The following is a 16,130-nucleotide window of genomic DNA, read 5'->3' as shown; positions in this document are numbered from 1 at the left end:
CTCCTCAGAAGGAAGATGGGGCAATCTACTTCCATAGTGATACTGCCTTGGAAACCCAAGGAGGGGTTGCTATGAGTCAGGTCTGACTCGACAGCACATAACAACAACAACATGTTGGAGTGACTTGCCCATGATTTTCATTTTGTTTGTATGTTATCTGCTTAAGCATGGTAGTGTGCTGTGCTCCTCTATTCGCTAGTTGGCAGCACTTATACACTCACCACTTGTCTCCTTTCCTGTTGTCTGCCTCCCATATGTCCTTGGCAAATGGACCCTATTCTTAGGTCCCTGGAATCCAAATGAGAATGCTGTCATTTTAAAATCCAAAATGGTCACTGCTTGTAAACATTCAAAATGGCTGCACCCTCGATCACTTTAAATATCTAAAATGCCCACTACATGTAAACAATCAAAATGGCTGTACCCTCCAGACAGCTGAAAGTCCACAGCTCAGGTTGTTTCCCTCCTTGCTGTTTCCCTTCCCAGTCATAGGCCACCAATGCAGTTATCCCTGCAGCCCTTGGTGACCAGGACTGATCTTTAGGTCAATTCTCAGATCCCAACATGACTTGGAAATATTCAGGCTGTTGGTTCTGTCAGAGTAGCTGACAGTCCACTGCTCCAACCATCCCTGTACTCATTGTTTTACTTCAGGTTTTTCCACTAGTTGGTGCCTAATCCACTTCTGTATACTTCCTTTCAAAGCTCAGGGCTCCAGGGTTATCTTCTGTATCCCTGTCAATTGGTTTCTCTTTTCTTTATTGAAGAGGCTCTGTGGAGCTTGTCTGCCTATTCCAACCATCTTACTGGAAGTCTCAACCAAGTGTGTTCTTCCCTTTTGGTTTTCTAACTCCAGGTCTTTGCACATTTCATTATAATAATTGACTTTGTCTTCTCAAGCTGCTCTTTGAAATCTTCTGTTCAGCTCTTTAATCTTGTTGATCCTTCCATTTCCTTTAGCTACTCTCCATTCAAGGACAAGTTTCAGAATCTCTTCTGACATCTATTTTGGTCTTGTCTTTCTTTCCTGTCTTTTTAATGACCTTTTGCTTTTTTCATGAATCATGTTCTTGATATCATCCCACAATTCCTCTGGTTTTCAGTGCATCAAATCTATTCTTTACAAGTTCTCTAAATTCAGGAGGGATATATTCAAGATCATATTTTGGCTCCTACGGATTTGTTTTGTCTTTAGCTTCAACTTGAACTTGCATATGGGCAGTTGATAGTATGTTCCACAATCAGCTCTTGGCCTTGCTTTGGCTGAAGATATTGAGCTTCTCTGTCACCTCTTGCCACAGATATAGTCAGTCTGATCCCTGTGTACTCCATCTGGTGAAGTCCATGTGTATAGCCATCATTTGTGTTGTTGAAAAAAGGTATTTTAATGAATAAGTTGTTGGTCTTGCAAAATTCTGTCATACGATCTCTAGCCTCATTTCTATCACCAAGGCCATATTTTCCACCTAATGGTGATTCTTCTTTACTTCCAACTTTTGCATTCCAGTCACCAGTGATAATCAACACATCTTGATTGCATGTTCAGTCAATTTCAGACTGCAGAAGTTGATAAAAATCTTCAATTTCCTCATCTTTGGCTTTGGTGATTGGTACATATGTTTGAATAATAGTAGTAGTAACTGGCCTTCCTTGTAGGCATATGGATATTATCCTATCACTGACAGCATTGTACTTCAGGACAGATCTTGATACATTCTTTGTGATGATAAATGTCACTCCATTCCTCTTCAATTTGTCATTCCCAGCATAGTAGATCATATGATTGTCCAATTCAAAATGTTCAAAACCAGTCCATTTCAACTCACTGATGCCTAGGGTATCAATCTTTGTGTGTTTCATTTCATTTTTGACAACTTCTAATTTTCCTAGATTCATACTTCATACATTCCATGTTCCATTTATTAATGGATGCTTGCAGCTGTTTCTTCTCATCTTGAGTCATTCCACATCAGCAAATGGAGGTCTCAAAAGCTTTACTGTATCCACATCATTAAGGTCAGCTCTACTCTGAGGAGGTAGCTCTTCCCAAGTTATATTTTGAGTGCCTTCCAACCTGAGGTACTCATCTTTCGACATTATATCGGACAATGTTTTAGGGCTATTCATAAAGTTTTCCAGTAATATATCAGATAGTGTTTCACTGCTATTCATAAAGTTTTCACTGCCCAATTCTTTGAGAAGAGGATGGCCTCTTCCTTCTTCTGACTCTGTCTTAGTCTGGAAGCTCCACTGAAACCTGTCCACCATGGGTAACCCTGCTGGCATTTGAAATACCAGTGGCATAGCCTCCAGCCTCACAGCAACAAGCAACCCACCACAGTATGACAAACTGACAGACAAGTTCATCTCCTTTAGTTGTTCCAAACTGCCCCAGTCTCTCTTCCTGGTTCCCTCCTCCAGCCGTGTGGCAGGTTCAGAGCCAGTGGGCTGAAGGAGGGAAATATACAGAGACTAAAGTTTATTAGTGGTTCCCAGGGGTGAGAGGGACAAGCAAAGGGGGAGTTATTATTTATGAAACATTGAGTTTCTATTTATGGTGATGGAAAATTTGGCAGTACATATTGGGGATGATTGCATAATATGATTAATGTAATTGAAGTCACTAAATTGTACCTGTGAAAAACTTTACATTAGCAAGCGTGTGTGTCTGTATATATATATAAAATAAACAATTAAAAAAAAAAAAAAAACACCATTTCCCAGGCCATACCTATACCTTTGAAATAAATCTCTGGGGTGGAACCCAGGAATCAGTATATTTTAAAACTATATTCCTGCAGTTACAAGAAGCAGGTACCTAAACCACATTCACCAGCAGGTAAGTATGTATTCGGATTTGGGCTTAGAAAGACTGTTCACTTCAACACTCAATTGTTGGCATTTATAGCCTGTCTAACTTCCTTCCCTCCAAAGCCCTTACTGAAATATCAATAAAGGAATGAAAAAGAAAATAGACATGTGTACAGATGTATAAAGCAAAAAAAGTAGGGGCAAGCCATCAGCAAACAATAGAGTTTGGTAGATTTATTGAAGACAGAAGGTGAGTGGGAGCACATTTATGGATGACGCAAAGCTGAACACACAGCAGGAAATGCTTGGAGAAGCATTTGTCTAATAGCAGGCAAGTATGGAAAACAGAAGTGAGAAGATAAGGACAGAGGATGAATATAAAGCCTGCCTACAGACCAGGGCATCAGTCTCATCTACCCCATCCTCCTCCTCAACTCTTTACACATCAGCAAGCCCAGCATTTACAACCAGACCAAAAGTCTATACTTCCTCCCCTAAGAGAGGAATTGCTTGAGAAGAAATGGGACTATGAGCGTGTATGCTGATATCCCAGAGGAAAGCCTTCCTAATTCTGGGAGGTACTCAATCAAATGACTCACAGGGAAGTGAACCCTGTCAGCCAGTATGACCCACTAATTTACACAGAGCCAGCCTGTCTACCACTCAGGGAAAAGCCTACAAAGAATTTAATTTCTACACCAAACAGCAAGTAGTATCATTAGTCTAGTTCTTCATTCTTAAAAATGTTCAGGCAGCCAGATACATAAAGAAAACCAGCAACATGAAAGAAAACACAAGAATAACAATCAGAAGAGTTGACCCAAGTTTAGTTTAATATCCCAGCATCAGAGGTACTGTATCTGTAAAAAAAAAAAAAAAGAAAGAAAGAAAAAGATGTTATGGAAAAGGGAAACAGAAAACAAAATAAGATTGATGGTATACAAAATTGAATAGAAGAGCTAGAACATAAATGTAGGGATATTGAGGAAAGTTCCCAAAACAAAGAGCAGGAAAATAAAGATAAAAATATATGGGGGAAAAATAAGACACAGAGAATATGTGCGAAATAGTTTAAAACGATCCATTGTGCCATTTTCCATAGCTCAATCATGAAACCCATGGCCTATACCCTATATTTCTTCCTGCATTCAGTATACACTCCACATTCCACCAGCCCTGCTTCAGATGGGAAACTGAACCTGCCCCTGTGTGTGTCACTTCCATGGTCATCTCTAGTATAGATCCAAGGGGAAGAGAAATACCAGTTTTAAGGATATTTTAGAATACTGACTGTTCCAGTTACTTGATTACATAACAAATCAGCCTGAAACTTTTAGTGGCTTAAAATATGGCATTTATTTTGTTCACAAATCTACAGTTTGGGCAGGGCTTGGCCATCTCTGCTCCACATGGTATCAGCTGGGGTGATGTGAAGGTTAGATGTGGAATTATCTAAAGCTCACTCACTCATATGCCTACAGTTGGTGATGGCTGTCAACTGAAACCTTAGCTGGGTGATTGATTGGACCACCTACACCTGGCTTGTGTTCTGGGCTTCCTCATAACACAGTGGCTGAGTCCAAGGGCAAGAGTCTCAGGAGAGAAAGAGCCAGGCCAAGCCCACATTTCCTTTTATGACCTAGTCATGCAGCATTACTTCTGCCTCATTCCACTTATTGAGATAGTTCAATGAAGGAGCAGCAGATGCCACTTGGTGGGGAGTGGCAAGGTTATGGAAGAGCACAGAAATAACGCTGTGGCAATTTTTGGAAGATATAATCTGCCACACTATCATAAATCATTATTGCTTGAGCTTGGGAGACTATGATCCCAAAAATTAAAATTTCTACTGCTACACCTTGGGACTGATTTTCAAAGTCACCCAGTACCAACTCTAGGCCCTGCTCTAGAGAATGGGCCAAAGTAAGAGCACAGATGTCAGCCTTCCACAGCTCCCCAAAGAGGTGGTGTCTATTAAGACACTATTTCCTATCTACTTCTTGGAAGCTATCCATGCTGATTTTTACATGGTTCCACATCATTCCACACCAATGACCCAAGTTTCCATTATCTCTGACTTAATACAATACATCTTTGATTTTCTGAATAGTCTTTTCTATGGGTGTCCCACAGCATGCTGTTGAGCATTGCTAGATATGAACCTCAAATGCAAAGTATCACAGATTGTGTTGTAAATGTGTTTTTGCATTTTGGTCCAGCTTTGTCATGTGTACCAGACTTGAACCCTCTGTTCCAAGCCTGTAGAAGGATAGTCTTTCATGTTGCTTCTGTTTGGCCTTGGCCATCCCTGGGCCAGATGCTTGTCAGTCAGCAGTCCTTAATGTTCTTTCTGTTCTCTGCTTCTAAAGTACTGACCATCAAACCAAAACCAAACTCACTGTGGTTGAGTTGGTACCAACTCATGATATGACCCCCTCCTTGGGTTTCTGAGGTGGTATCTCTACAAAAGTAGATTGCCCAGTCTTCGAGGGTCCAAATGAAATCAAATGATATCATTAAATTTTCAAGATAACCAAAATTTGTCCCTCTAAACATCAAAACTTTCTTGCCTTAATCAGTATGAATGAAAAATTTTTCTAAAATGTTTTACACAGTTTCCTTCTTAAACATAATATCTAGAATATATCTAACCGATTTTCATAGTAATATACTATCATCATTAGTGTACTTTCTGGCTAAATGAAGTGTTATCACTTTGAAAAATAAATAAAAGGACAGACATGCCATAACATATCACCTCAAGAAACCTGAATTCTAGAGAAGATTGGTATTCTGTTTATCCATTTGTTGATTTCTGATAATAAATCAAGTTTCTGATTAAAAGTAATGCAGAAACTGCAGAAACTATACAATTCAGATGTGCACAAATGTATAACATTCTTTATTTTCTCTGACAGAACTTATCATTCCTTACAAACCCCATTCCACAGATTGGGGTGAGGGTAAGGATGGACAAGGAGAAATTGATACAAGCTTGTCTCAGTCTCTTCTGATTAAAAACAGTCTTCTTTTAGGTTGTCTCTTAGAATTCAGCATTTTTTTACCCACCCTCATCTCTTGGTGGAGATAGCTTCTGGGAACAAGGGAAAATGAACTTGTCCTAGGATGATGGGTAAAAGAGACCTCTGGCAACTCTAGAACTAGTTCTACTGAGAAGTGATTGGCCTTAACTAGTCAAGTTCCCAGGAACCTGTCCGATGTGTACTGAATGTTGCTGATGAAATTCATGGTCTCTTCCCAGTATAATCAAATCTTGGTGGTCATACCATGCTGACTATTGATGTAAATGCTTCAAGATCTTAGTTGTATCCTCCATGTGATCCCTGACTAGACTGTCTATCCCAAAGCCTCTACTCTGGGATCACCTGGATCTGTAACCTTGAGGACTCCAGAACGGGTTCCCTGGCTTTCCACTCAGTTCCCTTCAGTTCACCCCACTCATTGCAGGGGGAAGGAAAGCACAGTCTTTGGCCCTTTGCCTAGACATTACATTTAGTTCTAATTTACAACTTGGTGATACCATGTCACTCTAACTCCATGCTGAATATGGAGGCCTTTGTAAGGGGCATGCAGCTTTCCTGGGCCATGCCAAGACATCCTGCCTGAAACTTCTCCAAACCACAGAGATGTTTTTCACCCCTAATATCCCTTAGGGAGCTCTGGTAGTGTAGTGCCTAAGGCACTTGACTGCTAAGGCTGGCAGTTCAAACCCACCAGCCACAGCACAGAAGGTTAGGCAATCTACTTCCATAGTGATACCGCCTCAGAAACCCAAGGAGGGGTCGCTATGAGGGCACATAACAACAATATCCCTTAGGTTATAGATTTGATCCTAAGAAGGTGTAGAGGAGACTACAATTCCATCTGTTTCTCTCTTTCTCTCTTTTTCTGTCTGTGTCACTCTCTCATCCCTGGGCTTTCCTCTCTAATCATATGGTATAAGACTCCCTTGACTCATATAGGCCCACATCTCACGATTTTTACTAAAATGCAATGGTCTTGAGTCCAACAGATTTGCCTCTTGATGTATGCATTAGAAGGATCATTTGGAATTTAATAAATAATTTAATTCTTTCTTTCTTTCTCTCCTTCTTTCCTTTTTTCCTTCTTTCTTTCTCTTTCTCTCTCTCAACAAACCTGTATTAAAAACTTTTGTTTTGCCAAAACTAAAAAAGTCAACTCTTGAGATTTAAAGCTGAACAAGGGCCTTTTTCTGAGCTTTCCCATCCTGCATTCACTACACCATCTATCTAACAGAAGTTTCTGCAATGATATCTGCACCGTCCAGTGCTGTGATAGCAAGTCACATTTAGCTACTGAGCACTTGCAGTATGGGTAGTGTGACTGAGTACTAAATTTTCTATTGTATTCAACTTTAATTAATTTAAACACCAACATGTGGCTAGTGGCCACTATACTGGATGTGCAGAGGATCAATAACCTTCATGGCACAGGCCCTGGGGGCAAAAAAGAAAGCAGTTCTTTTGCAAAATTATGGTCTCCATTGTAATAGGATCACTATGAACTGGAATCTACTCAATTGCAGATTATAGGTTTATTATAATAGTGTGTCGGTTTGTTAAAAAGTTAAGGAGCTCTGGTGGTGTAGTAGGTAAGGCATTTGGCTGCTAACCAGAGTCAGCAGTTCAAACCCATCATCTGCTCCATGGGAGGAAGATGAGGCAGTCTGCTTCTGTAAAGATTTACAGCCTTAGAAAGCCAGTGGGGGTCACTATGAGTTGGAGTTGACTCAAGGGCAGTGGGTTTGGTTTTTGCTTTTTGTTAAAAAGTTAGTAGTCTGTGATGTTCAGAATGATATGCAGTCCCTGGGTTACAAACGAGATCTGTTATTAAGTGGGTCTTTAAGTTGAATTTATATGTAAATCAGAACAGGTGCATGTGGTCATTTAGCATTACTTTAGTGCAAAAAAAAAAAGGCTCAAAGTCTTTTCAATGATTTAAAAGCTGCACATGCAGTAAGTAAAAGTGACTGTGATGAAGAACGTGTTGTAAGTAGTGGTTAGTTCAATTGTTTCAAAGTAAGGACAAATTTACATAAATTAAAGGGCAGGTAGGAATTGTAAATCAGACGGTCATAACTCAGACTGTTATAACCCAGAGACTACCTGTTTAATGACATGGTCTATTTCTGTTTCTGCTAGAATCTATATAGATTTTATTCAAAGAATAATAAGCTCACAAAAAAAATAGTAAATCAAGATAGATTAAAGCAAGTATTTTCAAGAAAATTTGGTATTGTGGTTCTTTTTTCAGGAGAAAGGTCGAGAACTTGAAATAAAAAACATCTATACTAACCGAATACTTAAAAATTTACATGACAAAGATGATTATCCAAAAGGTATGTTTTAATTACTTTTCCTCAAAATCTATTTTAAATATCTATTCATATTTTCCTAATTTATGTAGTCAAGATAATGGATGGTTTAAAAAATATATTTTAATGGTAATTTTTGTGATTCTAAAAGAAAAATGAAACAGTGGTTGAAATAATTAGAAAAGAATAGAAATTCTTTTTTATTAAGAATAGAAATGCCTTCCTGTCTTCCCATTCTGCTCAATCATTTACTGCACAAGGAATGAGAGGATAACTTTTCAGCATGAAGTTAAAATGTCCAGGAAAACTTAAACTTTCTATGTATAGCTGTTATCAAATGTGTGGGGTTTTTTCATCAACTTTATGAGGTATAATTTACCTAAATAAAATTCATCCATCTGAAGTATAGATTTCATTGGGTTTATGCCAAATGTATATACCCATGTAATCACCACCCCAACCAAGATATAGAACATCCCATCTCCCAAGGAAGAGCCTTTGTACCCCTTTGTAGTCAGTAGTGCCCCATCTCTGGCCCAAGGCAAACATTGATTTCCCTTCTATCAGACCAATAAGCCTGGTCTTTTTTAGGGGTTTGTGTTTTGCTCCACATTTTTCTCCCACTCTACCCAGGATCTCCTGGGTAGAGCTTAGTTTGTTTGCCTGCCTTAGAATTTTATATAAGTGGAATCATAAAGCACCCAGTCTTTGTGTCTGTCTTCTTTTGCTCAGGATAATGTTTTTGAGATTCATCCATGTTGTTGGTACTGTCATTATTTCTGAGTATAGTATTTTTTTCTTTAAGGCAGTACATACTCCATTTCCCACCCCACCCCCAAAATCTCCCAGCATAAGATTCTGCTTAAAAGAACACAACAGAAATATAGTACACATGGGGCAAAGTTATGGTAACTTCTTAGCCACAGCCAAACACCTTGAGGGAGTTAGTTGCTGGGCCTGCAGGCTCGAGACCATGGTCGCAGGGGACATCAAGCTCAACTAGCATAACATACTACACAAAAGCATTATTCTACCTCCTACTTGGTGAGTAGTGACTGAGGTCATAAAAGCTTGCAGACAGCCATCTCAGATGCAACAGTAGGCCTCTCTTTGTCTGGAACAAAGAAGAATGATGAAAATCAAAGATGCATGAAAACAATTAGACCAAGGGACTAGTGGACCATACGAACCTCAGCCTATATGACCCTGAGACGAGAAGAACTAGATTGTGCCCAGCTACCACTGTCAGCCACTCAGAAAGGGATCAAAATAGGAGATCCTGGGTAGAGTGGGAGAAAAATGTGGAGCAAAACACAAACTCCTAAAAAAGACCAGGCTTACTGGTTTGATAGAAACTGGTAAAACACCCAAGACTATGGTCCATAGTCACCCTTTGGGCCTGGAATTGAACTCACTTTCAGCCAAACAAAAGACAAGCCTATAAGGTGAACAATTTCCCCAGGTAGATGCACTCCTTAGAACAATCAACCACGGGAAATCAAAAGGGCAGCATTTGCACAGGAAGATAGATGAGGGCAACAATGCATAGGAAAGGACATAGGGAAGAAAAAGTAACCATAGAGGAAGTGGGAAGCAATCTGTTATATTATGGGAATTGCAATTAGTGTCATGAAACAAAATGTGTATGAACTGTTGAATGGAAAATGAATTTGCTCTGTAAGCTTTCATACAAATCACAATTTTAAAAAACTAATAATAAAGTACAGTTATGTGTCACTTAATGTCCACAATACATTCAGTGAAATAGGGTGTTGTGTGATTTGGGCATTGTGTGAACATTGTAGGATATACAGGCAGTCCCTGGATTATGAACTAGTTCGGTTCCTAAGTCTGTCTTTAAGTCAAATTTGTATGTAAGTCAGAACAGTTAGGCATGGCTCATATCTGACATCAGTTAGTCAAATGTTTGTCTTAGTATACAGTATGCAATGTACCTTTCTCTATATATAAAATTTTAAACACTTCCAGATACACTTAAAACATCTTTAACATAATAACTAATAATAATAATGTCTAGATGTGTGTCACAAAGTAGCACCTGTTGGTTGTTATGAACCATTGTATGTACCTCAAATTTTTAATATAATAGGCTTCATGGGGGTTTGGGACCACAGAAGCATATGTGACAGGATGTTGCCCTAACAGACATTATGTGGCGCATGATTGTACTTGTCCCTATTTTGGTAGGAGATGTAATTACATGTTTACTTTCAAAGGCAGTAACCTCACATTCCTTTGCCTTCCTTTCCTTACTTCTCATTTATAATCCAGAAGATGTTAAAATTAACCATGAGTGGTTTAAATGTGAGACTGTGTCAAGGGAAGTGAAGTCTAAATTAATGGTCATACACTTTAGCATGGATGGTCTAACCACTGATAATCAAGAACTCTGACACACAGCATCATTGTAGGTTGACCCTTCATAATTGCATTACTACAGTGTTGAATATCTTCTGCAAGTAGAGACACTTGAATACCTTCAGCAGCAATGTTCTCCTAACACTTACTTCTTGGTAATATAACACTGGGACAACATCAGCCAATGGTTGTGACAGCTTGACCTGGTCCATCCTGCACTCAGTGCATGGAGGGTGTAACAGAGCAGGAGACAAGAAGATGCCAGCCCTTCGTTTTTCATTGTCTTCACCTCTGAACTGGTCTTCTACCTCTGGGGCTCAGCTGTCATCTGGGGTCTCCCTTCACCTTCACCATTTTCCTCTCACCCCATTTCTCCACTGGATCTTCTGTATCCTAAAGTAGATCTTTCCCTTTCTTGGAAAAATGGTTTAAAGAACTCAGCCACCAGTAACTTCTTGAGAATGGGACCCTGTAAGGTAAATTCATTTAACTTCATGTCTGTAAATGCAGTTATTCTACCCTTAAACCAAAAGAACCATAACCTTTATGGCCCAAAATAACACATAACAAAGAAGAGGCAGGGAAAAAAGGAAACCAGCAAATGTTATACATATATTAAAATTTTAGGAAATATCTAGTATACTTTGTTTTGTTATTAAATTGCAAACTTCAGTGTTATTTTATGTTTAAAATGAGTATTGCTTCCAAATGTATAATAGATTTCTTACTACCTGTTCTGTAGTTTCTTCAACAAAATCAGTACAAGCAGACAGGAGAAGTTTTTCATTTATAAGTGTGAGACACCAGGAAACCCAAAAATCAGATGTTCCATCTTTGACAACTAAGGTACAGCAAATTTAAAATTTTGTAGTGTCTAATTAAACATATCTTTACAAAAAATAATAGTCACTTGTTCTGTACAAAAAAAATATATTATCTGAACCCAAGAAATATGTTTTTGCTGCTTTTCTAATAGAGTAAAAAGACAACAGGAAACATTGCTCAGAAAGAAAAAACAACTGAAATAAACAGCGAATTTTCTCACTCTATCAATATACCACCAACCCAAGATCCTAGGAGAAAGCATGAAGGTGATTTCAACATCTTTTAAGTCTCTTTTAAAATTCTTACTTTATTTTTTTAAATTCTGAGTTACTATATAATCTCAAAATATGTATAAAATGTGTATCATTAGAATAAAATGAGCACATTAGTATCCTTAGACATCTCGGGGCCCTTGTCCCCTCTCCCTGCCTACAAGGAACCACCACCACCCTGACTACCATGCCAGTCATTCACCTTGCTTTTCCTCACAGCTCCCTGCTCTCATATGCATCCTTAAACAATATATTGAGGTTTTAAAAGCTGAGTTGTTGTTGTTATGTGCCATCCAGTCAGACCCGACCCATAGCGACCCCTCCTTGGGTTTCTGAGGCAATATCACTACAGAAGTAGATTGCCCAAACTTCCTTCCGAGGAGTGGCTGGTAGGTTTGAACCACCAGCCTTCTGGTTAGCAGTCAAGTGCCTTAGGCACTATGCTACCAGAGCTCCCAAATTCATGCTGTTGTTGTTGTTGTTGTTATGTGCCGTCGAGTCGGCCCCGACTCATAGCGACCCCTCCTTGGGTTTCCGAGGCAGTATCACTACGGAAGTAGGATTACCCAACCTTCCTTCTGAGGAGTGGCTGGTGGGTTTGAACCGCCATCCATCTGGTTAGCAGGCAAGTGTCTTAGCCACTATGCTACCAGAGCTCCAAAAACTAAGTAGCACACACAAATTCAGCTATGTAAAGGGCAGTATTATCACAATTACAGCAAGACTTCCAGGAAAAGATAGGAGCTCTGGTGGCATAGTGACTAAGACAAACACAGCAGTGCATTAGTTTTGGTTTGGTTTCCAGGAAAAGATAAGCTGAATGGAGCTTCTCTGAAGCTGAGGAATTCAGCAGCAAGGTTAATGGTCCTGGAAGAGCTGCTCTGTGAGACATGGGGCCATAGGGAATGGGCTGCTCAGAATTTTCTGCTTTTGAACTTACTTCCAGCTCTCAGGAGCAGGTCAAAGCAGAAAACTTCTATGGGTGAAATGAGAGTCCTCAGCTGACGCAGGCTGCAGGGTTCAACAAAGTGCCACAATATCATCAGCCTATAGTTGTGACCCACCAGCCACTCCTCGGAAGGAAGGTTGGTCAATCCTACTTCCGTAGTGATACTGCCTCGGAAACCCAAGGAGGGGTCGCTATGAGTCAGGGCCGACTCGATGGCACATAACAACAACAACAACATAGTTGTGACAGCTTGACCTGGCCCATCCTGCACTCAGTGCATGCAGGGTGTAACACAGCAGGAGATATGAAGATGCCAGCCCTTCATGTTTCATTGTCTTCACCTCTGGACTGGTGTTCTACCTCTGGGGCTCAGCTGTCATCTGGGGTCTCCCTTCACCATTTTCCTCTACTGGATCTTCTGTATCCTAAAGTAGATCTTTCTCTTTCTTGGAAAAATGATTTAAAGAACTCAGCCACCAGTAACTTCTTGAGAATAGGACCTTGTAAGGTAAATTCATTTAACTTCATGTCTGTAAATGCAGTTATTCTGCCCTTAAACCAAAAGAACAAAACCCACTGCTATCACATGGATTCTACCTCATAGCAACCCTCACTGGGTTTCCAAGGCTGTAAAACTTTATGGAAGTGGATTGCCTCATCTTTCTCCCTTGGAACAGCTGGTAGGTTTGAACCACCAACTTTCTGGTCAGCAGCCAAATGCCTTACCCTCTATGCCACCAGAACTCTTTATTCTGCCCTTATACTTGATTAACAATTGGCTATAAATATAAAAAGAGTTTTGAGCAGAAGGAGCTGTATCTGCCTCCTTGGATTGCCGTGTGTTATGGGCATAGGCAGGGAGGCCAGGGGACTAGGGTTGGAGATATAGGTGACTTGAACCAGTGTTAGGACCACCTCTATTACCAAATTTCTTAGTATGAAGTTATTTATAAATTTTTCTAATGATTAAATATAAAGTCAAATCTGTACAGTCTTAGTATTTGTTGTTCCCTTGATAAAACTTAAGTTTAGTCTATTTTATTGGTCTTCTCAAATATTCTACTTTTTGATTCATTGATCAAGTGTACTTTTTTCTACTTCATTAATATGCTGTTTTATGCTAATTTTCCCTTGTCCTTTTTCCTAGTATTTTAATGGAATACACAGTGCACTTATTTTTAAATTTTTCACTAAAATTATCTTTTGGCCATTATTCTGCTTTTCTCTGAATATTAATCAAATCCTATAGAGTTTTATGGGAGCTCTGGTAGCATAGTGCCTAAGGCACTTGACTGCTAACCAGAAGGCTGGTGGTTCAAACCCACCAGCCACTCCTCAGAAGGAAAGTTGGGCAATCCTACTTCCGTAGTGATACTGCCTCGGAAACCCAAGGAGGGGTCGCTATGAGTCAGGGCCAATTCGACGGCAAATAACAACAACAACAACATAGAGTTTTATATAGTATGTTCTCTTTAGGAGCTCTGGTAGCAGAGTGTCTAAGGCATTTGACTGCTAACCAGAAGGCTAGCGGTTCAAACCTACCAGCCACCCCTCAGAAGGAAGGCCAGGCAATCTACTTCCATAATGATACTGCCTTGGAAACCCAAGGAGGGGTCACTATGAGTTGCATACGACTCGACGGCAGTGGGTTATGTTCTCTTTATTATTTACTTTTAAATAGCTTGTAATTTTATGACAAAAATGATAGAGATGAAGAACAGATTAGTGGTTGGGAAGCAGTTAGGGATGTGGTGGGGAGGGTGGTATGACTATAAAGGAGTAACCCCAGGGAGATCTTGGTGCTGGACTAGTTTGATATCTTGATTGTGGTAGTGGTTACATGAATCCAAATATGTGATAAAATAACTCAGCACTATCCACATATATTGTACGAATGTCAATTTCCTGGTTTTGATAATATACTGGTTATGTAAGATAACTGGGTGGAGGGTACTCAGGACTCCTCTGTACTATCTGTGCCACATCTTGTGAATCAATAATTATTTCAGAATAAAAAGTATTAACGAAGAGTCTGCAACTTCAGTTTTGATTTCTACTGCAACACAGAAATTATTTAAGGGTTATGTTTTGTTGTGTTTTACAGAGTGAGCCATTTCTGAACGGCATATTAAATTCTCCAATTGAAACTAATTTTGTCTGTTTTTCTCTTTATATTTCCAGTAGTCTTTATTAATATGTAAAAACAAACAAACAAAACAAAATTTAAACGCATTGCTATTGGGTTTCCAAGGCTGTAAGTCTTCAGGGAAGTAAATTGGCTCATCTTTCTTCTGCAGCCAAATGCCTTACCCACTACGCCACCAGAGCTCTCTTGTGAATATATAGATATGTAAATTTTATACTCTCTGTTGTAGTTGTTGTTATGTGCCATCGAGTGGGACCCGACTCATAGCGACTCATAGCGCCTCCTCCTTGGGTTTCCGAGGCAGTATCACTATGGAAGTATATTGCCCAACCTTCCTTCCGAGGAGTGGCTGGTGGGTTTGAACCACCAGCCTTCTGGTTAGCAGTCAAGTGCCCTAGGCACTATGCTACCAGAGCTCCTTCTATACTCTCTGGTACTTAGAAATCCGTGACTACAATTCTCTGTCCTTACTTTTTGATTTTTAGCATTAATTCCTCTCTAATTTTAATATTGCTACAGAGTTTGGGTGGGTTTCTTTTTCTCCATTTCCAATATAACCTGGCTTCAAGTAGGAAAATTTAACACATCGAACTATATTTTCTCTTTCCGTCTAGTATTTTTTAAAATTCTAATCCTATTTCTACTCTTCTGGCGGTTTCCTTAAAATGTCAACAAACATATTAGGATGTGACTGTTATTGACATATAGAATTAAACATTCCTGTAACAGAGCAAAGGAGCTCTCATGGAGTAGTGCCTATGGCATTTGACTACTAACCAGAAGTCTGGCATTTCAAACCCACCAGCCATTTCTCAGAAGGAAGATGGAGCAATCTACTTTGTAAAGATTTACCACCTCAGAAACCCAAAGGAGGTCGCTATGAGTCAGAATAGACTCAATGGCAGTGAGTTTCATTTGTTTATGATACAGCTAAGGTGCTCTAGTGGCACAGTGGTTAAGGCATTTGACTGCTAACTAGAAGGTTGTGGTTCAAACCCACCATCCACTCCATGGGAGGAAGATGGAGCAATCTACTTCTGTAAAGATTTACTGCCTTGAAAACCCAATGGGGGTAGCTATGAATCAGAATTGACTTGATGGCAATGAGTTTGGTGGGTATTTGGGGGGGAGGGGTTGCTGTTTTTGTTTTTGGTGTAACAAAGCAAAGGAGCCCTGATGGCACAGTGGTTAAGGCATTTGGCTGGTAACCAGAAGGTTGTGGTTCAAACCCATCATCCACTCCACGGAAGGAAAATGGGGCAGTCTACTTCCATAAAGAGTTACCACCTTGGAAACTCAGTGGGGGTAGCTATAAGTAAAATTGACTCAATGGCAATGACTTTTGTGTGTATTTTTTGGGTTTTTTTTTTTTTTTTTTGACATTCTACTTTT

At 39.6% G+C, this 16,130-nt stretch overlaps 1 protein-coding gene across 1 annotated transcript in view; it reads left to right on the top strand.

The window, feature by feature from the left end:
• The window catches only part of LCA5L (lebercilin LCA5 like), a 42,448-nt gene that overhangs the window by 23,149 nt on the left and 3,169 nt on the right, over positions 1-16,130 (top strand). The window contains exons 4-6 of the mRNA XM_007945562.1: positions 8,107-8,191; positions 11,289-11,392; positions 11,523-11,637. Of these exons, the coding sequence (XP_007943753.1) occupies positions 8,107-8,191; positions 11,289-11,392; positions 11,523-11,637 (304 nt within the window). The remainder of the gene's footprint in view (positions 1-8,106; positions 8,192-11,288; positions 11,393-11,522; positions 11,638-16,130) is intronic.

The sequence above is a fragment of the Orycteropus afer genome, unplaced genomic scaffold (genome assembly GCF_000298275.1).
Source record: "Orycteropus afer afer isolate SDZICR_OR568_19922 unplaced genomic scaffold, OryAfe1.0 scaffold00137, whole genome shotgun sequence".
NCBI classification, from domain to species: domain Eukaryota; kingdom Metazoa; phylum Chordata; class Mammalia; order Tubulidentata; family Orycteropodidae; genus Orycteropus; species Orycteropus afer.
The sequence above is the reverse complement of the archived record's forward strand: the minus strand, read 5'-3'. Positions and strand labels throughout refer to the sequence as shown.